Source organism: Strix uralensis, chromosome 3, assembly GCF_047716275.1.
Source record: "Strix uralensis isolate ZFMK-TIS-50842 chromosome 3, bStrUra1, whole genome shotgun sequence".
In the NCBI taxonomy this organism is placed as follows: domain Eukaryota; kingdom Metazoa; phylum Chordata; class Aves; order Strigiformes; family Strigidae; genus Strix; species Strix uralensis.
The window spans coordinates 37,667,829-37,691,147 of NC_133974.1; the positions used below are offsets into that span (position 1 = coordinate 37,667,829).

At 41.1% G+C, this 23,319-nt stretch overlaps 1 protein-coding gene across 1 annotated transcript in view; it reads right to left on the reverse strand.

The window, feature by feature from the left end:
* Positions 1 to 16,011, reverse strand: part of ELOVL4 (ELOVL fatty acid elongase 4) — a 35,351-nt gene extending 19,340 nt beyond the window's left edge. The window contains exon 1 of the mRNA XM_074861924.1: positions 15,693 to 16,011. Within this exon, the coding sequence (XP_074718025.1) occupies positions 15,693 to 15,792 (100 nt within the window). The 5' untranslated portion in view covers positions 15,793 to 16,011. The remainder of the gene's footprint in view (positions 1 to 15,692) is intronic.
* Between the last annotated feature and the right edge of the window lie 7,308 nt (positions 16,012 to 23,319).

Below are 23,319 nucleotides of genomic sequence, written 5' to 3' on the forward strand. Positions count from 1 at the left end.
GCTGTTAATATCAGAAGAGAGAAGTCATCCTAGTACACAGAAACCTCCAGCAAGGCTGATGCTGCCAGAGTGACAGGAGTCAGCCTTGCGACCACAGCTGCTGATAGAAGTCAAGGGCAAGGTAGGGCAAGGAGTACAGGGAGGAGTGGTAAAAAAATTCAGATTGACTGTAGAAACACAGGCAGCAAAACAGAACTAAAGACAGTGAGAGAAGTCAGTCAGTTACCTCTTACTTTTCAGCAAGTCCCTGGAACAGACACTTCTATTACAATATAATGTACTTTCTGTAAAACACAAGAACAATTGCTTTATAGTACAGTTGAGTGTCTTGGGATGTAAAGGAACAGCCCCATTTTCCAGACTTCACAGAACGTTACCTATTGAAGCTGAAATCACACCACTGCGTTGCAATTATTACAGTAGTATCTCCCTTACACTTTAGTTCCTGTTTGTTTTTAGCAATTCCTCTACCAATCTGAATTTAAAAGTAAAAGATAACATCATTTAAAAGACAAGAGAAATGGAGAACCTCAACATCCACCTGATAATGGTAATGGGCAAAGACTCATCTCCACCAAGCAAGAAGAAAGGTGTCACTTAATCTTAACTAAGAGACAGCTCTGGGAATAGCTGATGTGCGACATGCTTTAATCAAATCCACATCTCACTTCAGACACTGTAGCATGCAACAAGTTAAGAGCAGGTGAGGCAAGAGGCCTGGTTGCTTTCCCAGCCTTCTTGCACTAAGCAATATAAAGAAGCAAGGACATACTAGAGAATCTGTCTTCTATTTTCTAACCCAGCGTTTCATGGGATGCTGAATGCTAAAGTGACAATGTGAAAAGCGTGAAAAAGGAAGAAGATTTGAATTTTACCCAGAAGCTGAATGTTACCATCCACTGCTGAAAATAAGAAACTATGACCTATTCCAGATTTCTTTTGGTGACAGGAGACAAAGATCTCTAGAGGGAAGAACAAGGATTCACTAGAGGTGAAAGGAAAGACAACAGGACAACTTTTATGAAAGTCCAGCTGCAAGTGGTCTTTGCCTCACACTTCATCAGCATTGTAAACAATTCTTTCTCCTACTTTCCACAAATACTACAAATTGAAGAACTTAACTGGAGAAAACCAAGAGATCTATTTAGTTAACTGTGACAACAACATAAGAGCACCTGGGCAGCTGGCATTACACCTCCATACCTGTACCATGGTTTCAACCTGTTACTTTTCATTTGCACAAGGTTTTTGGACAGTGGGCCACCACATCTCAAAGACAAGTCTTAAAGTATTTGCAAGAAAAGCACAGCTTACTGATACAGACCGCATAACACACTGCCCAGGGAATCTGTTGGATTGGGATTTTGGGGGCATGACCTTTTGAACACAAAATACCTGTATGAGAGAGAACACAGTAGGCAAATCAGTTCTGGAGTACATCCTGGCCAAAAGAGAAGCGTATCAATAGTCAAAGAGTTTATTCTATTTCCTACTGTGCTAACTAAGAATACCACCTTGCATTTATTTTAAGGGCATTTAGGAGACTCCGCACATGATTATTTTTTACTAATACTGTGGCATCAGAAAACATGCTACTATCCATCCCAGAACTTGAGAGATTTAGAAACTTGTTCATCACAAGATCTCGCCTGGATAATGCAAAGTAACTTGTTCAGTTTTAAACCAGCTGCACGCACCATTCCTGTTGCACAGAAGGTATTACAAAACCAATTTCATTTCAGTTTACCAGGCAAGCCTGCCTGTCTGTGTTCTACACAGAAAACACAATTACATGCTGAAAGACCCTTGTTCCGAACTTCTTTTCGGATATCCTCTTCCAAACCAAGATAAATTCACTCTCTTAAGTCATCTCCTTAAGAGACAAACCTCCCAAGCTACTCCAATACCCTCCTCCCTCACAACTCCACCTTGTTTTAGCAAAAGCAGCATAATTTTGTGTCCTACATACTAGCTGGTGCTGATGACCACAAATGATTTCTGCAAATTACAGAGAACTGTCTACAGCTTAAGGGGACATATGAGTGTATTAAATCCTGTAGTACTTCACACGCTATAAGTACATTATTACCTGAAAGATGAAATAAGCTTGAAATAAAAAGGCCAGCTCCCTGAATTAAAAAATCCCTCCAACTGCTTTGAAGCAAAATGACCAATGCCTTTACCTGATTAGAATTGACAGAGACCGACTGAATCTTTCAGGGGATTAATGCATTTATCTTTCAAATCCTAAGACCCAGATTCTAATTCGATCACAAATAAAATGTCTGTTGTGATGGCACAGGCTGTAGAGTACAGTGCTTTTTTTGTAAGGTGGGAGAAAGAACAAACATTTAAAGTTGCACTCAATCATAAAGGTGAATCCAAAGTAGAATAAGGTAGCTGCTAACATGTTCCTGATAGAAAATTACTGTTATTTAAGGAAAGAATATGAAATGTTTATATACACAAGGTTTTCCTGTCATTTTGTGTATATACATTTTAAAGTTTCACATTGCAAAGACAAGACAAGAAATAGAACTTATACATATATATATATATAAATAATTGAAATTGCCCTGAGGCACCTACCCTTGCAGGATTTAATTCTTTACATGGGGCAATTAACAGGAAATACACACATAAAAACTTCAGATTTCTTCCTCCAAAGCAAGAACAAGAGCAGAACCAGTGAAAAGGACTGAATATCCTACCTGGTAACGTCCAAAGAGGACATAATTGACCTACATTGAAATATAGAACGCAAATGAAGATAAACTTCAATAAGTAAGGCTGCACTGATGGTGAAACCTCCATGAAACATACTATAAGTGTTTTAATAGCAAATGCTTCTGTTAAATGTGGTTCAGCATTTCCTTTCCAATAGAGAGGATTTCAGATGGTTAAATTTCCTGCATATTACTGAGCCTATGATCATTTTCTTTTCTTTCATCAAGAAGCACAAACTTCAAGAATAAGCAAACAAATGCACAGCACAGTTGCTCCTACATTCATCAGGAAAAATCCTGAAACAGTGCAATGGTGACTATATCTGCTTTTAGTATTAGTTTTAGAGAAAATAATACATAACCAAAATACATTACTTTTGAATTTCCCTGCATTCATATTAGATTCAAAAGCAATACTTAGTAAGTCTTTATTTTCACTTAAACATTATATGCATTCCTTAGCTATAAGGTCGCTACTCACTAATTTATCTGGAGAGCCTTTCAAAGTTATTAATAGCTATTGATACTATTCTCAGCGCAAAGACACTTACAGTGCCAATCCAGCACATCCATCTGTCCAATTACATTTCTAAAGACACTGCAGAAATGATGGTGACTGTTTAAAAGTGGTTCTTAACAGGGAGAGCTCTCTGCAGATCACACAGTTTATTTTAACAAGAAGTCCTCTCAAAGCTCAATCTCAAGTTTAAGAAAGATATAATTAAACAAGTGAAATTTTAATTCCACGATATAAGGCAGGCAAACCAGTATTATCTAACTGGAGTACTGTTCTACAAACTACACTGTTTTAATTATTTAAGAATATCCCATATCTTATTAGCTCCACTAGCACTATAATTGAAGGATATTACAAAATGAAAACAGATATCAAGAAAACATGTGAGAAACGTAACTTCATACACCTTAAAATGTTTACAAAGCTTTCAAATTAAATACCTTAGCAGTATTTTAGTGCCCCCCTCTCCCTCTCTGCTTTCTGGTTAGGGATTAATATTCTATACAACATACTTCTTTTTCTGCATTTGTATTAGAAATACTGGCTCAGTCCAGTAAATATTTAAATGTGAATATAAGGTTCACTGTGGCTATACAACCACTGCAGACTGGCTCAGCTAAAATTAAACTCAGATAGGCATCTACATGATTAGACCCTATGCTTTTAAACTAAATGGAGTAACACATCAAAATCACTTAGAAGTACATTCACTGTTACAAGTTTGTAGACATTCCAAGAAAAAAGCTCAGTCTTTGACTAAAACCTCAGAATGTACGGATAGAACAACAACAGCAATAAACTTAGCCTTTAAAGCAGTACATGACTAACTACATGGGCTGCACAACTCGAGACTGAAGACTGTCAGAGAAGTACTATTGCAGAATCAAAATTGAGAGGCCATATATCTTTGGACTGAATACCTACAGAAGTTAAATTTTTCTATTCACTTATTAATTACAATTTTAATAAAGCAGTTTATATGGCCCAAAATGATTCTTTTAGAAGTGTCCCTTGCTTGAATTGTCTGCTTTGATATTGATTATTCATTGAAGATTAGAGTGCAATATGTGCAATTAACTCAGTTTATCAAGTTTCTTTATGAGAAATCCTATGATAGAGGATTGAATCTAGCGCACAAACTAAAATAATTTGCCTATAGTCTCACTCCTGTTTCAATCAGAAAAAAGTCTATGTCCTCCTAGGAGGGACTGTGCACAGATTGCTGCAGGAAAGCAAAAGGATTGGGACACAAGGAATGTCCAGTTTATGCTTCTTTCTCACCTTTATCTCGCCTATCAAACCTGGCAATGTCTGCAGGCTCTGGCACTATGGGTACTTCTACGGAGTCTGACAGGGCCAAAGATACCTGTACCTAACTCAGGAACACTGCAATCTAGTATAATCTACAAATCAAAGGCCATGAAACTTCCCTTAATGCACATTTTAGCTAAGAGATCTTCCTCAGAAGAATTTCCCATTTTACTATAGAATATGTCTTTTCAGAGACAGAGAACCCAGTAGAACATATAACAGCTTGCTGTAAGATGTTAACTAGACCCACTGCATACATTTGCTCCCTAAAGCCCAAGGATTTAGGATTATACTTTAACCAATTAGTGATACTTTTCTCTGCTAGACTGAAGACCCATCTTTTACCAATTTTTTTTCTTCATCCTTATTTGGGTAGTTACAAGCAGCTATCAGGTCACTCACTAGCTGCTTTTTTCTAAAAATGTGTTTTATTTTGTTTAAAGAAAGACCTTATTTCATTCACCTGAAGGCGTATTTTCCAAACCTTTAATCATTTTCATGGCTCTTCTCTGGATCCTCTACAAACATTTAAATCAGCCTGACAGTGAAAATTAACTACACCAATCAAGTCCCCACCACTTTCCATCACAGATGAATTCTGTATTATCACAATAACATCATAGCACCAGTGGTGGTTATGATTGGCAAGAAAATGAATAGGTGTGTTACTGGTAAAGCTAAGGATGACACACTCACAATGCCACGTAACAGTTTCCTAAAACCTGGCACAAAAAAGCACAACAGGTGGCCTGACTTAAGTAATTTTTTAAAATACAGAACAGTACGGAGAAAACATGTTTACTTTGATCTTCAAGAATGAATGGAAATATCCAAGTATTTTGTCTACCCTCAAGCTTTAGCTAGCCAAGAACAAACAACTTTGGGCTGAGAACAAGAGACATCAACATTTATGGCAAATCACTGTCATTTTAACAAGCTATGAAACATTTAGCTAAGATGCAAGAATAAAAATATTCAGTATCAAGCCCCATGAATAATGAAAACATATACTCTGAAAAACAAAACAACAAAATCCACAGATTTTAAGAGTTTGCCAATGAAGCTGTACAAATCCTGTTGCACTCAGAAATGAGAGGTGCCTGCCCCAAAACCAAAAGGACTACAGACAAGACTAACAGGTACTGCCTATAACCAGCTGTAGTTTTGTTTTAGATTTCAGGGCTTTGTAATTGACTGTTTAGTCTTTTTTAAACCTATATACAGCAAAATAAAATCAAAATACTACACAGCTAAGAACATCTCCTGGAGCTAATGAACACCTGTGTAATATGCATATATTCCATAAACTCCCATTAAAATAACAGGAATACCTAGCCCAAATTTGTTGTTAAAAGGTCAGATGTATTTTAGCTAGTATTCATGTTATTCTAACTAGCATGCTAGTCTTCTTGAGACTCCCATCATTCAGTCACTAATACCATATTGTCTCTGTGCCTGTACACAGCAGTTACAGGATACACTTGTTTCAAGACAAGGATAATAATGGAATTATTATGAAGTTCAGGAGCCATATCAATTCACCATCAAGTTGCAGGATTTTCAAGTCTAAGAGATTGACTTGTTCAAGTTATTTTTGATTTACATCCTCTGTTGATTATGATTATTTGTGAGGACAGTGCAAACACTCTGCTTCAAGGAATAATAAAAATATAATCCTCACTGAAGCTTACACAAGATTTGGAAGATAGTAAGCCCTTGAGGCACGTAGCATTCTTCTGTTTGTCACATCTTCTCCAAAGATCACAAAAGCAAGATGCATTCCTAGTGCAGTGATACCTGCATGTCTTTTCTTAAATGTTACAAGTTATGGAGTAAATAGATGAAGAAAACAGATGGAAAAAAAAAAAAAAAACAACCAACCCATGGGATGCAATTTTATGAACTAGTTGCAGAACTCTATGAACCAGCCCATGACTCTGTATTTCTAAAGAAATAAAAGTGCTGCATAAAACACACTTCAATAAGCTTTCCTTCCACACTTTTTTTTTTTAAAATTGAAACTTTTATTCAAATTTCTCTGGTCTTAGCCAAAACTATTTTGGAGAGCTCAGACTGGAGATGTCATTACTCCACACAGAAGTGGTGGGTTTTGGTACTATGAAAATAGTTGTAGGGGTGTCAGTAAGCAGTAATACAAACACAGGATTTATGCACATTCAATGTTGCAATAACAGATTAGACTATTGGCCCATCTAGTGTGATTCAGAGGATGATCACCGCATAAATCTTCTCCATAGACAGATTTTTTTATTAGATTCCCTCAGTTAGAAGATAACAACCTTGAAAAATTTGAAGGATTATTAATAACAGTTTAATAATAACTCTGCAAGGCCTTATCCACTGTAGAGACATGTGTTACATACTCAGCATACACAGGACAGTAAGTTCAGCACTGATGTATGTCTTGCTACTGTGGTAACACAGTACAAGGATACTGATGCTTAACTACATAGCAAATGTAAACAATTTATATTGCTGCTCTCATAAAACAGAATGATTTGGGGTTGCAGATGCGCATTTAGAGACTCCTAGATGCAGTGACTGAACATGTATGAAAACCAGCAATAGCAAGTGAAATCTACCTAAAAACAATACCAGAAAACTACTTGAGAACATTTATGAGAAGCTGCACAGAAGTCTCTCTGATAAACTACCCACTTTTTCTGTTTGCATCAGCATGAAGATGCTGCTCATCAATTTGGTTTTACAGAAGGATGAATGAGGTAGGAATTATGTTGTGAGTAAAAACTACAAAAGGAGTTATTGAAATATATTCGCTCTTATCTTCAAAGTTCAGGGGCAGAAGTAAAATTTACAGTTGTGAGGTACATTAGGTCTTCCATTAGACTAACACAAATACATCAGTCAAAGCCTCCAATGAAAAATATTACTGCAAAACACTTAGATTTTTTTTTTCCTCAACATGCCTTTGACATCAGCAAAAATGACAAATGACCATAAAAAGAGACTAATTTTTAACTGGTGATTTTCAAAGCATGAACTGAATGAGAAAATGTTCTTATACCTAAAGATGACCAGAAGAACGATCAGTGTCTGAATCTTTCACTCACTAAGTATGCAGTAGAAAAATCATCAATTTGGCAGCTAGATAATGCCATACGCAAATGACTGATACAACTACGTCTCTTCTCTTTAACAGCCATGTTACCTTTCATGGTAACATATGGCCCCCAAATCTAAGCTTCTCCAGTGTTTTCTGCAATGCAGTTTCTCACTCTTGATCAAAAATTCATGGATCACTGAATCTGAGATTAGACAGAATAGAAGAAAATCTGACCTAAATATGAAAGCATTTTGGGGTACTATATGTGTAACTATTTCTATTGGGCATATCTGTTCCTGGTAAACCACTAAATATTAAATGCATACCCCGAAAATATGGTTATGACATCTCGTACTTACAGCCCAGCTATTCAATTTAGCACCTGCATTTCCTATTTTTTTTTCCTTTACAGTATCTTAAACCATTTAAAAACAAGGTGTTACAATGATGCTCTAGGAATAGAAGGACATAAAATCTTGTCTAGAGAGAAGATTTACTGGCTCAACAGAAAAAGTGAAAAACATGGGTTATAAATTCCCTTCTTGTAGCAACATCCTGTGAGCATTTAGAAAGCAATAAAACAATCTCTCTTATTTGCTGGGAGAGGGAATCAAGGAGATGGTATCTGTAAGCAGATAAAAAAGAAAAAAAATAATAGAAAATCACCATGGTCAAGCATGCAAACTGAAGTATAACATATACAAGAGCTGGAAGAAGATGCTTTTGAGATGCTGCAGAAAGAGATAAGAGGAATATGAAAATATGATGGAAACAAATCAAATGGTCAAGCGTCCACAATTATGCTGAAACAGAGGAGTACATGTGGGAGGTGGATGGATAGAGTGAAACTAGGGAAGAAACGCATGGTACAAGCAGACACAATGCCACAGAGAGAGAGAACGCTCCAGGGCAGGAGTTAAGGATCAAACCACTGAAATTATTCAAGTACATAAAGAAAGGAGTTGAGTTGCAGGCATATAAATGAGTTAATCTGACAGAACCAAGAGCAGTTAATGCCCACAGGTGTGCCATTACCTTGCATCAAATGCAAGCCAAATTGAGGTAGCTTATACCCCCTCACCTTCCACGAGCAAAAGGTAAGCTAGCTCATGTTTATCTTGAGATCCAAGCACACACAATGGGAGTTAATGCAAAACACGCTGCAATCAATTCATCTCTATGCTTGCCTTGGAGCTACTTATTGCTTTACCTCCAGTCGAGGGTTCAGTCCTGGAAATCCCCATAGAGCTGACACCTAAGTCTTGGCAGGCCTGAATTTCAGAGCTGCCTTCATTTATGTCCTTAAAATGCCACAAGACCTTGAAGTCCATACACTCAGAAGCACTTGAGTCTTGACAAAACTGAGCACAGTTGTACTTACCTGCCACCTAAACAAGATCCAGAAACTATGCACCCCACATCTACATCTTCCTAAAGGAGATGTCAGTCAGATAGTCCCACACGAGTTCCTTATGAAATGCAATGGTAGCTTCAACTTCGTTTCCAAATACAGCCTGAGAAAGCAAAGCCCAAAGCAAAACATGTAACAGTTCACTAGTCAGGGAAGTCCTACCTTCTCTACAAACTACATCCTACATTTCCTACACCTTTCTCTACTAACCATCCTTATGCAGCCTTTGACAATCTTTCCTGATTGCACAGGATAATACAGCATAGCTGCCTTGAATACAACCTCTTCTGGTCTTCCACAGGTATAACCATGGATCAGATCTGCCCTTACAAGCACACCAACTTCTGTGCTCCATGCACACTCCACTCATACCAACACTCTTTAAAAGCCAAAGCCCTCATTCTTTTTACGGCCAATTCTTTCTAGCTAAACGAACGGCCATTTAGCTCCAGTTTTTCAGGCCATTCATGTTTAGCGCCATTTGCCTTACCTCAAAAAACTCTTCAGTATACACCACATCCTTTTCCCCCCCTAGTCTTGCATCCTAGCAAATTCTTCCTCCAAAAGTTCTCTCCATGTTCGCTTGGAGCCTTTTCATTCATTCACCTTTCAACCAAACGCTCCCTTAATCCTCTCCATATGAATCAAGTAACTCCAAAAACCTGTCTGGACTGGCAGAGGAAAAAGTGGAGTCTTGTCTCACCCACTCCTCATGGCTCCAGATCTACAAGACCTTAAAAGGAACTACATCCTATGTTTCCTACATCTTTCTCTACTAACCATCCTTATGCAGCCTTTGACAATCTTTCCTGGTTGCACAGCATAATATAGCATAGCTGCCTTGCATACAACCTCTTCTGGTCTTCCACAGGCATAACCATAGCCCTGCTACCTGCCTCTTCATGCCAAGCACAGCATAAATACAGAATGACTACCATGATCAATTTCTAGTCCAGTTTCTCTAACTACAGACAGCTACCTAGTTCATCCACTATGCTCAATCAATTTACATAACCAGTGCAGTCCCCAGGATGAATGCATCTGTAGCGTGCCACAGATATTTCAACTGCTCAAGAATTCTTCACCTCTTGTTGCAGTACGTGGCTCCAGAACCACATGCTAATTTGCACCTCACTAATGGCATGCAGCCTTAGCTGAGAAACATGATCTGCTGAGAACTCCACAATAGTAATTTACAGTGTGCTGCAATTTTAAACATCTAGTCATTTGGCCTTCTGAAGTAGGTACGAAGATCATGCAATCAGCTTGGCTAAATTCTGTATAAAGCCGTTTCCCAACTTTTTTCCATGGAATCTGCTTTAAGAGTATTCATAACATCTTCCTTCCTCCAAAGATTTCAAGACATTCTATCTACACTCCATTAAGAGGAATTTTCAGAAGTTTAGTTATGTTCTTGCCATTTTGTCCAAACATTTGCTTTTCCTTCCAGAATATGCTGATGAGTCTTCAAACAGAACTTCATATCACATTCTTGCTGGTGCTCTTCAAAGAGCTTTTTTCTGGTTCATCTCTTCGCTGGAGCTGAGAGTTGCAGATGGTCACCTACAACTCCTCCTCCTTTACGTTAGGAAAGAGAAGTCTTCCACTCACAACTCGGCTCTTCATCCATAGTGTTAGCTTTGCTTCAGGCTACTCCCTCAGGTTTGAGTTCTTCAAGTTTAGTGATCCAAAATCTCTAAGCAGACGTTTCCACTTCAGTAATATACTTTTCTGTCTGATGTTTCTATTTCCAAAGGTGCTTGGTATCTGTTTTGTTCTGATTATCTGTCTTTCAAATTCCGCAATCTGATAAAATCTCTTGGTGATGAAACATGGGTGTAATTTCCTTCAAACACCCAGCAAATTGTCTTCAATACCAAGAGCTGTTTTTTCTTCATTAATGAAGTCCCTCCCTCCACTGACAGGCAGTTAAATGTGATGCTTAATGGAACAAATCAAGTAAACTGGGATGTTCCTTTTGCTGAGTTTGGTTGACAATACACTCACATAATCTAGCCTTTAACATTCTTTACTTCTGTAACCAATTCCTCCTGGTGCTGCTTCTGCCACAGGTTTTTCTTTGTGTTTCTGCTACAAGACAGCCAAACCCAATTACACTAGTTTCCCCAGTTTCTGGTGTGTTTCTTCCTGTCTACCTAATCCTTGTGTTTTACCCAGTCACAGATAGAAAAAACAGTTCCCTTGAGAAGAAAATTGTATCTGCCAGACAAGTATCATAGTCAAATCACTAAGTCTTATGCTTAGCCAACCCTCCAAAGGCTTAGGAACACATTCTGCTTTGTTTCTGTGAAACAGGCTTTATGAACCTTCATCTCACCCTTCGTTCTCTCTCCCCATTATCACCCTCTGAAGAACTTTTATTTGGATTCTACTTGCCTCCAGCTTTGGCACAAATTCTCATATACAACAAAGTACTACCTGCACTCAGACTGTTCTGCTAACCACCCCAATGAACTTTACTCAAGCATAAACTTTCAGGATCCTTTGGCCACTTGGTTTCTGCATAGGGAAAAGAATGAGGGAGAAGAAGAAACACATTTTCTTCCAGTTCTGTTCCCTGGACTGAAAAAAACTGAACCTGAACTTCCTGAGCATTTTTAACTTAGTCCCAAGATCTTTCTTGCAAAACTTTTTATAGCAACTGGAGTTCCCATGGGAAGCTGCTCCACTGGTTCACTTCTAGGCCAAGCAGCTGTGTGTTTCACATCCTCATTGCCCTACACTTTGGACCCATCTAATAAAAGCTACAATTGATATTTCTCCTGAACAAGATGCTACTAGAAGACTATCCTACCACTAAAGTGAAAGTTTGCATCTTTCTCCTCTCTCCTTTCCTCCTGATGGAAAAAGTCTGTAATCTTATTAACTGCAACAGCTGTAAATAGTTGCTGTTCCAAAGCAGTCCCACATGGGCTGAGATGACCCTGCCTCCTTTTAACTTTGAGCTCCAAGAACAACTATTCTCACCCAAAGTAGGTAAAGCCTTCTGTTCTTTAGCTCAATAGATTCAAATTAACTAGTTCTTCTAAAATAAAGCTTTTTGATACAGGGTTTCACAAATCTCCTTTTCAAGCCACAGTCTCTCACTCCCCCTCCCCAACTGCCAATGGTTTCTTCACCCATGTTTTGAGATTTCCACATTTTTCTTTCCTGGATTGTGTCCTGAGTTATTCACCTTAATAGTTCCCCTGGACTCAGCCTGGAACCTCCCTTTAAGTCACTTGCTCAGTCATCTGATCACACCCTTAATCCCTCCTGACAGATCTAACCCCAACCAGCTACCCGAGCCGAGAAAAAGAAGGAAGCCCTGCCCTAGCTATTACAAGTAACCAGTCCCATGCCCTTACAGAAATAATGGAATTCCTAGATCATCTTACCTGATAGTAACTGTTCCACCAACCACCTTTTTTTTTTTTTTTCCTGATGACCGCTAAGACCATGTTTTTGTCCCTTCTATCTCTCCTTTAAGTTTATGGCTTCCTAAATGATCTCCTTCAGCCTTTTCAGGTGAAAATATGGTTACAATGGATTTTAGGCTTTCATGAAAGGGGTCTAAAAAGACAGTCAAGGAAGGAGAGAAAAATAGTAGTTTTTCAACAAATTAACAAGCAAAAATATTAAGCTAAGGCTGAAAGTGTAATTGATAATATATATGGGGAAAAAAAGTCACAGAATACTGTTATTATTCCCAAATGAGAGATCAAAAAAACAAAACCACAAACAAGAGAGCTTTAGATAGCACACTTAATGCTAAAATAATTGTGACATCATTTAAAAAAAAAAATCCACTTAGGCTCATCATATATTCAGTCTTTTGGGGTTCTTTTTGGTCTCAGAAAAGGTCAGTTGCTTTTTAAATAGCACAAAGGAGGAGAGGAAAAAGACCAAATCTTTACAGCACAAAAATAAAGCAGCAAACGACTCAGTGGGATGTTCTGGCACAGTTCTTCACAAGTCTCATCACAGAAGTCTGGAGCAGCATTAGAAAACACCTGCTGGCAGGACAATCCTGATGAATACTGAGACAGGGCTAAAGAATGACTTGAGTGTCCAATAAAAAAATGGAAGTGAGAACTGGAGAGAATAAGTAAATTTGGTTTTATATGAATGAGAAGTTTTTGTGTAGGAGTAGTAGTGGGAATACAATTTCTTCACATTTTATTGTGTAATTTTGCTGTGTGGTAGTGTTTCAGTATGATTTATTGTGTAATGCTACTGGTATGGCATCATTTGTTGAGCAACTTTGCTGCGTGGTATAGTTTTTTTATTTAATGATATTGAACATTAGGCAATGGTCTTGCATGCCATAATTTATGTTTTCTGTTGAGTAATATCACTGCCATAGTTCTTGACACAAAGATGAATTGCATGAATTCACACAACAGTGCTGAATTCGTGATTTTAACCTATATTCACTCAGAGATGGCAAATGGACACTTTTTTTCTGAACAAAGACACATGCAGAAAAGCAGCGAACTGAGCAGGTATTTAAGCAGAACTCAGGGCATTAAGATATGATTTCATTAAACAGCAATGCAGCGTTGCCTCATAAATGACACTTTTTTATCCGGAGCTACCTTGTAACTGCATTGTGCGATATTACATCCATACCCAACTGTGAAAACTACGGGAGGACCTTGTTTTACTTACTACTGGGTATAAACAAGAACAGTAACATGCTTTTGATGTGACTTAGGCTCTATCCAAAACTATCCTTGCAGGGACCCGCTGAAATCCAGAACCTGAACAAGAAACTCTCCACCTCTTACGCAAAATGCAACTGATTACTTCATTACAGTGGAATCCTGTGTTAACAGCAACACTACTGAACTTAGAGCAATAATTAAAAATTTTGCATTAGTAAATTAGTAAAAGACTTAAGCACATTTTAGATGTCATCACAATGTCATCCTACTACTGCTTAACATTCTCTGAAGAAGCAAAAGTCTGCTCTATATATAGTATTAATGTAAGTTACTTATCTTTACATTCCTAACATACACTTGCCTTTTTCACCTCTTTTTTTTTTCCTCCATTCATTTTTGGTTACAACAAATATGGTCTATATGCAGACTTAAATAACATGTTTGAAGCTCAGGAAATATATCAGAACTTGAAGTATTTTTCCAAACAAATCAAGTAATCCATAAGGATATCAACTTTATACCCACACCTATTTTTATATCCATCTGAAAATGCTGCTGATTGGCTAGAACAGCATCTCTTTCACACGCTACCTGGCAGTCTATGAACAACTGTATGTTGCAAGAGAAAGAGAGCAAACAGTGGTAGATTACAATGCAGTGCTGCTGCAAGCATTTTATTTGATCTCATATTCTGGCAGGTTTTAAATACAGAAGAAAAAAATATGCACACAGGCTTAATTTTTAAAATATGACAAAACCCAGAGGATAGGCTGGGAAGGCAAATTGTGAAAGACAGTGAGGTCTCTCCATCTATAACACAAGATTAATTTATTATCTGACAGATGGCAGAAGGGAGGGGGGTGAAAAAGAAAAGACTGCTGATGCAGTGAGCTTCCCGTCTGTAATGAAGGCCCCACATTCTCACTTATCATACTACCACAAAATATGTCCATAGTTACATTCACTCCAGAGTTTTACTCCATGTATTTCTGGGTTTACATCAAAATCGCCTAGACCTCATCGCTGTGTGGACAACTGAAAAATGAAGAAAATATCCAAAGAGTTGATTCTTCTGTCAACTGCCCAAGGTTACTCACAATAGCAACTATGAAAGCTGCGACTCTACCCAGCTCGTTTCATTTGACCAACGAGAGCGAGCCATTCACACTGACCAATACTTCCAGAGCTACCTGTCATTGTAGCAAGTTACCATCTCATTTGCTGTCCCAGCACTAAAAGCTGCTTTTTCACATTTCTCCATACTCCAAGACATTTTCTCTTCCTTCAGCATCTTCCACATTGCAGTCATCGGGTGCCAATACAAAAATGGAGCATATTGAAAAGGGAAAACAGCAGGACCAACCCAAACACACTTAGTATAAAATGAAAAGCTTCTGCACAGACGGTAACAATCATTTCCTCATTTAGTTTGCTGAACTCCACGCGATGCTGTCACAGGACTCCCACCTGCCGCAGAAGCCTAAGGCCTGAGCTCCAGTGTGAATTACCAGACACGAATTACCTCCGACACCGGGTTCCCGTATGACCACCCCAAGGCAGGCTGTGGTAAGAGGGAACCAGAGGAACGACAGCTCTGGGAAGCAGATTTTGCTACGCCCAGCCCGCGGGCGCCCGGGGGACACCCTCACCTTGCCACCAAGAGATGCCCCGCGCACGCCGGGCCGTTATACGGGATTAAGACAGATAAACAAACAAAGCACGCAAGCACACCCAGAAGGACAAGAAGGAGAAGCGGGTGCGGAGGGGCCTGGCCCCCCTCCGCCGTCCCAGGCCCGGGGACCCAGGCCCAGGCCCGGCCGCCGCCTCAGACCCCTCGGGGCGCGCCGCGTCTCCCGGGAGACGGAGCCATTTTGAACCGCTGCGCTTCCGTGACAGCGGGCGGAGGGGGGGCGCCGGGCACGGCGATGGCGATGGCGGTGCCGGGGTTGCCGGCGGGGCCGCCCTGGCGGGTTACCTCGGATGCTCCAGGTCCAGCGGTAGAACTCGAGGGTGTCGTTCACCACGCTGGACACCAGGCCCATGGCGCGGGGGGGCTCGGCGGCGGCGGCACCCATGGTGAGCAGCAGCAGCAGCGGCGGAGCCGGCAGACCTGTCTCGGCGCGTGCGTCCGTGCCTCTGCGCCGGGGCTGCTGCTGCTGCTGCCCTTCTACAGCCGGGGATGTGATTTAAATCTCTATCTCTCGGTATCTTGCCTCCAGACTCCGCCTCGCTCCCGTCACCGGCTCCCGTGTCCCGCGGGCAGGGAGGAGGGCGAGGAGGCGGGCGGGGAGCGGCGGCGGCTGGGAGGGGGGGGGGTGTGAAGGCGGGAGGGGGAGGACGGCGGGGCGGCCCCGGCTCCGCAGCACCGTCCGCAGCGCGCGCTGCGGTGCGGCGCGCTGGCGTCACGTGCCGGCCGGCTGGCTGCCCGGCGGCGGCGGCCGCGGGGGGCGCGGGGCACGGCCCGGCCGCGCAGGCGCACTGCGGGCGCCCACCCGCCGCCCGGCTGAGGTGAGTGCGGCGGGAGCAGGTGCTGGGCGGCGCGGCGGCCCCTGGCGCTCCCGCGGGGACCCTTCTCCTCCCTCAGTGGGAATCCGGGGTGGAAAAGAGGTGCTTGTTATCTTAATTTGCCTTTTATTTTCAAATAGGTATGCTTTTACCAGACGGGGAATAAATATTTTAGTCAACTTTATTTCTCTACTTCCTTTTCTCATTTTAGAAGTTTGGACTTTTCTTCTTTTCTCACTCCCCCTTGACGGACAGGCCAAGGCATCAGTGTGAGTGGTGCTCACTTTACCTCAAAGGCTGGTGGTACCGAGGTGTTGGCATTGCAGCTGACTGCCCGGAGAAGCCGCTGCTAAAATCCCTTCCCCTCCCAGCACTGGTAACACCATCAATCGCAGCGAGAACTCGCTCTCTCCCTGCCCCACCAGTGGTGGTTGGTGGCATTTCCCTGACCAGCAACTTGCCACCGAGGTGCTTTTTGCACACTCCACCTCCCGGGCCAAAGCCTTTATGGTCACTTCGTGGTGTAGAAAGGTTCGCCTGCCTGGACCGTTGCTGGGGGCTGCAGGAGAAGGAGCCTCCATGGCAAAAGCCCGCAGGGCCACAAGTGCAGTCCCAGTTCATCCATTCTGCATCCTACGTTTCAACCCCAACAAACCCTCTGCCTGGTGTGGGTGCACCAGCTGCTTCTCGCACCCTTTGCTTCTTATCTCCTCCTGCCAGCTTGTCTCTCCTTCTCCCACAGTCCGTGTAGGTGTAGTGTGGATGGCTGCATGACACCCTCAGGATCACTGAGGGACAGGAGGGGAGCTGCTCCACCCGCGTTGTGAGCTTTCTTCCTGGCAGGCAGCAGATCAGATGGTATCTACCTCTCCCTCCCCCAGTGCACCAGCACCTGTGTGTTGGTCGTGGTGAGCACAGATCACCCTCCTCCTCCTGGCTGAGTCACCCTCCACTCTGCTCCTGGACCACCCTGGCTGCTGCAATCCCAGCCCTATGGATGGGAGAGGCACACTGGCCATCGCTAGTTACTCCACCGCGAGCAGAGCCGCTGCACCTGCAGCTTGGAAACCAGCAGGTGTTTGGGAGTAGGGATCACCTGCCCTGGGGAAAGGAAGAGGAGCCATCTCAACCCCTGGAGGTCTGGACGGACAGGGAGGTCCAACTTACACCAATGCTGGCTGAAATTCGGAGCCAAAGCAAGGTTACCTCATGCTGATGTATGGACAGCTGCTACTTCTCTCACGTGAGAAGAGTCAATCAAAACTCTGCATGAATTTCACTGACTTGAATTACATTTTATTTTAATGGCACTGATCATGGCAGGAGGTCTGGTGAGAGCTCTCAAATGGATCTGTCACTGGGTAGGGCAAGGTGAACACCAACCTGCTTCCCAAGTTGCAGGCAGACAGCGTAATATTAGCTGTGGTTCCTGTGCCTCCTTCAGGTGAAACCACTGCGGCGTATCGTTTATTTGACGTGTGGTTGGTATTGTCTAAAGCATAGCTTCAGAATTTTTTTTAACATTATAATTTAAATCAAAAGGAAACCAGAAGAATGAGTCATAATCCTCAGATTGGTATATGGCCATTTGCCTTGGCCACATGTTTGAAACAGAATGGGCTACTGAATGAATCATGACAAAGGATCACATTCCCCTGCCATACATGATGTTGGGCAAGATGTGGACTAAGTGGAGTGCCACCAACACAAGGAGTAAAGATCCACAGTCTACCAAAGAACAAAAAGGAACAAGACATATTAGCAATATTAATACATATTCATAATAATAATTGTTTATATTATAGCCTAGATATGCTTACTTCTTTATTAAAACGGTTGTTTATTTATTCTATGGAAGTCTTTTTTGAACAATTGACACCAATAATTATTGTTTATAAAATATACAATCCGGTTTACTGTTTCATCTATTTCAGATTAGATAACTTTTCTTGATTGCAATTAATTCCTTTATATTGGCAATATGATTGTACATTGAGAATTGTACACAGAGCCGCAACAGAGCTGCAGCGCTTGGAGAACCGGGAAAAGATGAACAATCTAAACAGAGTAACTTCTGTGCTTTGACTTTGGCTTTAAAAAATGTGATGAAGTTTATGACAAACTATTCTCATTAGTTTAACTTTCAGACTGCAAGCACGCGGACATGCTTTTAAAATTAGGTCTGTATCTGAGGGCTTCCAAACACATCCCACCTAGTTTCCTATGTTTGTGCACCCAGCAGGATGTGCTGGTTCTAAGAAAGCTGAGACCCATGTCTGCTACTTAAAGAGCACAGAAGGAGGAAGGCATCCAAAGGCATAGCATCAAAGCAACCTCCAAGGAAATCTGCAGTGTGGTAGTCAGAAAAAGATGTTTTTTTAGTGTCATTAATTAGCCAGTGTTGTCACCTTATACTTGGTAATGTACATGTTCCTAAAACCTGGACATCTCAGATGGACAAATTTCTGCTCGGAAAAGGCAGGCCTGTGGCAGCTGACCCCAGAGGAACACACGAATTCCCAGCTGCAATCCGGCCATTTGTCCAGTGCTCCAGGGTGTTTGTGCTGGCAGCAGGCAAGTCTGTGTGCTTCAGGAAAGGTGCGGAAGGTAACAGGAAGTTGTGGGACAGCCTGCCCCAAGGAAGGTCTCCTCCCAGTTCCCATTTGAGACGATACAAACTTTGTATTCCTTCCAGACCTTTTTGTAAAAAAGCCAATGAGATATCTCATTTCAGAACTATTTCCAGCCATTTTCTGCTTCTTCATGACACAAATAAATAGCAATAGAAATGTTACAAAGTCCAGGTGATCAGTGCATTTAGTAATGCATGTGAAAAAGCATTTATTCATGAATTTCAGTGAAGCATATTCTACTGTAATGTTTGACGAATGAGCAGATGCTTCTGCAGTAATTGAAAGTATTCGCACGCAGGTTTTACTTCAGGTTAGCAGTGAGATTGTTGTAAGGGGAAAATGAAATCCAGGTATGTATGTTGGATAATATTTATGAAGTGTAGTAGGAAGAAAGCAGTCAGAGCTTTGTATGTTGCTGCCAGTAATCCCTCCAGGCAGCTCACCAAAAGACAAAAACAGTGGTAAAAGAACTTTGCCTTGCTACAAAGAGAATCATCACAACCAGGAACTTTCCTGGTGGGAAACCATGAAAGTGCTTGAATCAATGCATTTGACAGAAGATCTAAATGTTACACCATGCGGTAAGGGACAACCCATTCACTTACCCGTAAAGAAGGCATACAAAGTATTCTATATGTTAAGCATGACCAATTTTAAATTGTTCAAAAGACCTTAACTTTAGAAATGTGTTTTGATTAACTATTGATCTATTCTAATTCTTCATTTCATTCCATTAACATTTTAAGAGGGAAAATGATGAAATAAATTAGCGCATCAGTTTGCAGTGCATGGGATTTTCTTGCACAGCCTGTCAAATTTATATGCTTCTTGTATGGATGCTTTCTAGCTGATATGCCTTATAAAGACTGCTAGCTGTGCCAGAAAAGCTTGTCTGATCTTTGAATCAACAAGTACAGGCTTAAGTGTATGCATATGCAATAGTACAACTGCTATCTGCTTCAATACAGAGGCTGGTTTAAGGCAGCTTTATACTATACATGCTTAAAAGAAGCTGTTTTCAAACAACCATATTTTTTAAAAAATAATAACATTAAAACCAACAATGTGTCTTTCAGTACTAATCACATTTTTTTGTTTATTACATAACATGTTGTTAACTCCATAATTTGAGGTTGGGTAACTCAGGCACAGAGGGATTACACAGCTTTTGTACAGGGAGTCTTCCGTAGGATCTGAAACAGATCCAGCTCTTTTGTCTTCTAAACTGTGTGCTAGATGCCATCTGTCCTTTCATACTTTCAACTGCATCAAAACAGGTTTTTTCCAAACTAAATACATTGGAATGATGGATGCATCAGAAAGTATCCGGAGAAGTTAATACTTAGTGCAGGCTTTGGCCAAAACTTACCTTTGATGTAAGTTCCCACTAGGTGCCACCTCACATCTGCCAGCACCAGCACTGAATTTGATTTCTGGTCTGTAGCAACTTCATGTTTTGAACATCAGCCATTTTTGCTGTGGCTCCATCTGAAATACCAGAATTAAAATATGTTTAATATCCTGGCTTAAATGCTCAAGGGCAAATACCTAGTGAATTAAATACAACTTTTGCTTCCACAGGACGCTATATACATATTAACATTTCTTGTCCATCTTTCTACCCAAAAATTTGGTCCCAAGAAGAAGACCAGGGAAGTGGTGGACAGCTTTCTCCCAAGCTACATTGGGTTTTATTCCCAAGTAAATATAACTATGGTTTGACTCCAGATCATTACATTTACAGGTTTTAAACTGTAGAACTAACCCCATTTATTACAAATCTGGACAGTGACAAGAAATGTTGGCCTGCAGTGCTGGGCTGCATCCAACTTAAACTGCTGCTGTTCTGTGCTGGTCCAGAAGCGGAGCCATTAATCCAGTGTTTCCCAGCCCCATTCTGTAAGATTCATTTGTAATTAATTCCTCTGTGGGAGATTTCACCCTAACCAAGAAGCTAATGTGTCTACAGAGTATTTGAGATGTGTTGTATACCCAGCAGGTACATGTTCACAGCTTTACCTGTGTTTCAGCTTCCTTTTAAAAATGAGTGTTTCAGAGATGATCAAAGGATGTATGCATACTATCTCATTCTGCCTTACTGATACTCTTCTTACATGGTTTCTCATACTTTTACACAGCTAAGATTTTTATCTGCAGTGATATCTGTCACAGCATCTATCATTTGTGAGGTGTGGCAAGCACGCTTTTGCAATGAGGGCTTCATATGTGTACATGCTGGAGAAGGGCTATGCCAAAGTATCAGCTGATGTTTTGAGGACACTATGTTGAAACGACAGCAACATGTATAGTCAGATCTGCAGCACGTCGCTAACTACCAAATCCAGCCTTTTCCATAGGTGTGTGTCACTGCTACTGCACCCACTTCACTGGGTGTGTCAGCCTCCTGAAGGCGTGTAGCTGTTTGTAGGGATGATTTTGCACCTTTGCTTCTGTAATGGCCTGAAATGTAGGGCATGGTCCCCTGCAGAAGATGCTTATAGCAATATAGTTAGGTGGAAGGGTGTTGATTATGCAAGCTGTGTGCTATTACACGGTCTCCGGCTGTAACTGTGAGTATGGGTGGTAACGATGGTGCTGGGGATACCCTTTATTTGTGTGATGTGTGGAGGACAAAACTGTGGTAAAGGAGTTACATAAAAGCTGTGTCAGCCTCTGGGCCTCTGAACCGGTGCGACCTGGCGCATGCTCCACCTTTCACTCTGCCAGGGGGGTATTCTGTAGATCTGTATGCTCTTGACGGACAGCCTGAATGCCAGTCCTCATTAGAGGCTTGCGTTGTCCTATCCTCAGAAGGTCATGTGGAAGTATTTGCCATGGGGGTTATACATTTTATAAACATCAGGTTAACCACATAACACCCTACTGAGATAAGCGGGTATTATTAATTTCATTTTATGTATGGTAAAATCAAGCCTAGAGAAAAGCAATGCCAGTTCCAGGTCTTTGGAATGGAATACAGCAAAAATGTTGGGATCTTCCTCAAGTTAGCTAAGCCCTGTCCACCCACTGGTATAAACCCATGGTTCACTGGTCTTTCCAGCACCATATTCAGGCATGATTGGCTAGGGCATGAGCCTCAGGACCCTACTCAGAAAGAACATGAAGATCCACTAGGTAGCTGTAGGCAAGACAAACATATAAAACATAATATTTCCTACGCTGTATAGTGAAATTCCAAATTTCTCACAAAACATATGAGAGTTTTCTTGTACATTTTCATGCAGTGGCTGCTCTAAAGCTTTTTAGTTGTCAGGGTCCTCAACAGAAAATTTTGTAGTAGTTGTGTGTGTGTATAACACAAGGGTGTTTTAAGAGAACAAAAGAAGAGCAGAACAGGTAATACAACATAAGAATATGTAGTTGTTGAAATCAGAAAAACAGCTGTTACCTTGTAAAGGACCTTGAAACTGTCTTCTACAAGCTCCTGTCCACACTCAGCCCAAATTGCCATACTTCTGTCTCTCCAGCCTGGGGACAGGGAGGGAGATCCCCAGGGAGGGCTGCTGTGCAGGTATGCCATGCTTCCTGGTGGGGTTTGCACTGCCTGTTGCAGGCTGTTGTGGTACTGGGATTGGCGTTAGACTGTGAGCCATCCATTCTTAGCGCAAGAGGCAATTAACACTCAGGAAGATTTTACCAGGATTACAGAGCTCTGATGGGAGTGAAGTCACCTGCCCCCAAGGTAAGAGTCACAACTCGACATGGCAGCTAAATGGACTTCCAGAAGGGAAGGTGACACCCTAAACTGTTGTGCTTTTAAAAAGGCAGCTATTGCATATGAGTAGTTGCAGAAAATATGCACATTTTACCTGCTGTGCACATTTTACCTGCTGTGCACATTTTATCAACCCTGCATCTAGCCACAAATCTTTATTTTGCCTCAGGTCTTCTCTCAAAATTGTAGGTCTTATCTATGTAATGGAGCAAGATGCTTAAAACCAAAACTTGGGAGGCCTGACACTGAGAGAGGATCTATCTGTTAGAGGCAATATTACAGTATGCCCAAATGACAAAGACCAACCAGATACTGTAATATCTGCCCAAAAAATCATAGGAACAGAGGTGCTCATGGACACAGAATAATAGCTCTGTATCTGAATTACATCAAGAATTCACAAAGCAACAGTTAGAACAGATCCTCATCTTGTATAAATGAACAGGACTCTGGACTTGAGTAGAGTCTTTATGGACACCTATTTTATGCCATTCACAGGCAGAAACACCAACAGAAATACTTACCTCATCATTGAGAAAGTGGCAACTGAAAATGTTAGTAAGGCCAGAGATGCTACATTAAAAGAACACAATAAAATTTTTATAATTATATTAAGATACTCTGAGGATCAATTTATTAATACATGTCAACATGAAAAAATATTTTTTTAAAAATAAACTTGTTGAATAATAAAATTTGGTTTTATTTCTTCTTAGCTGATTCTAATA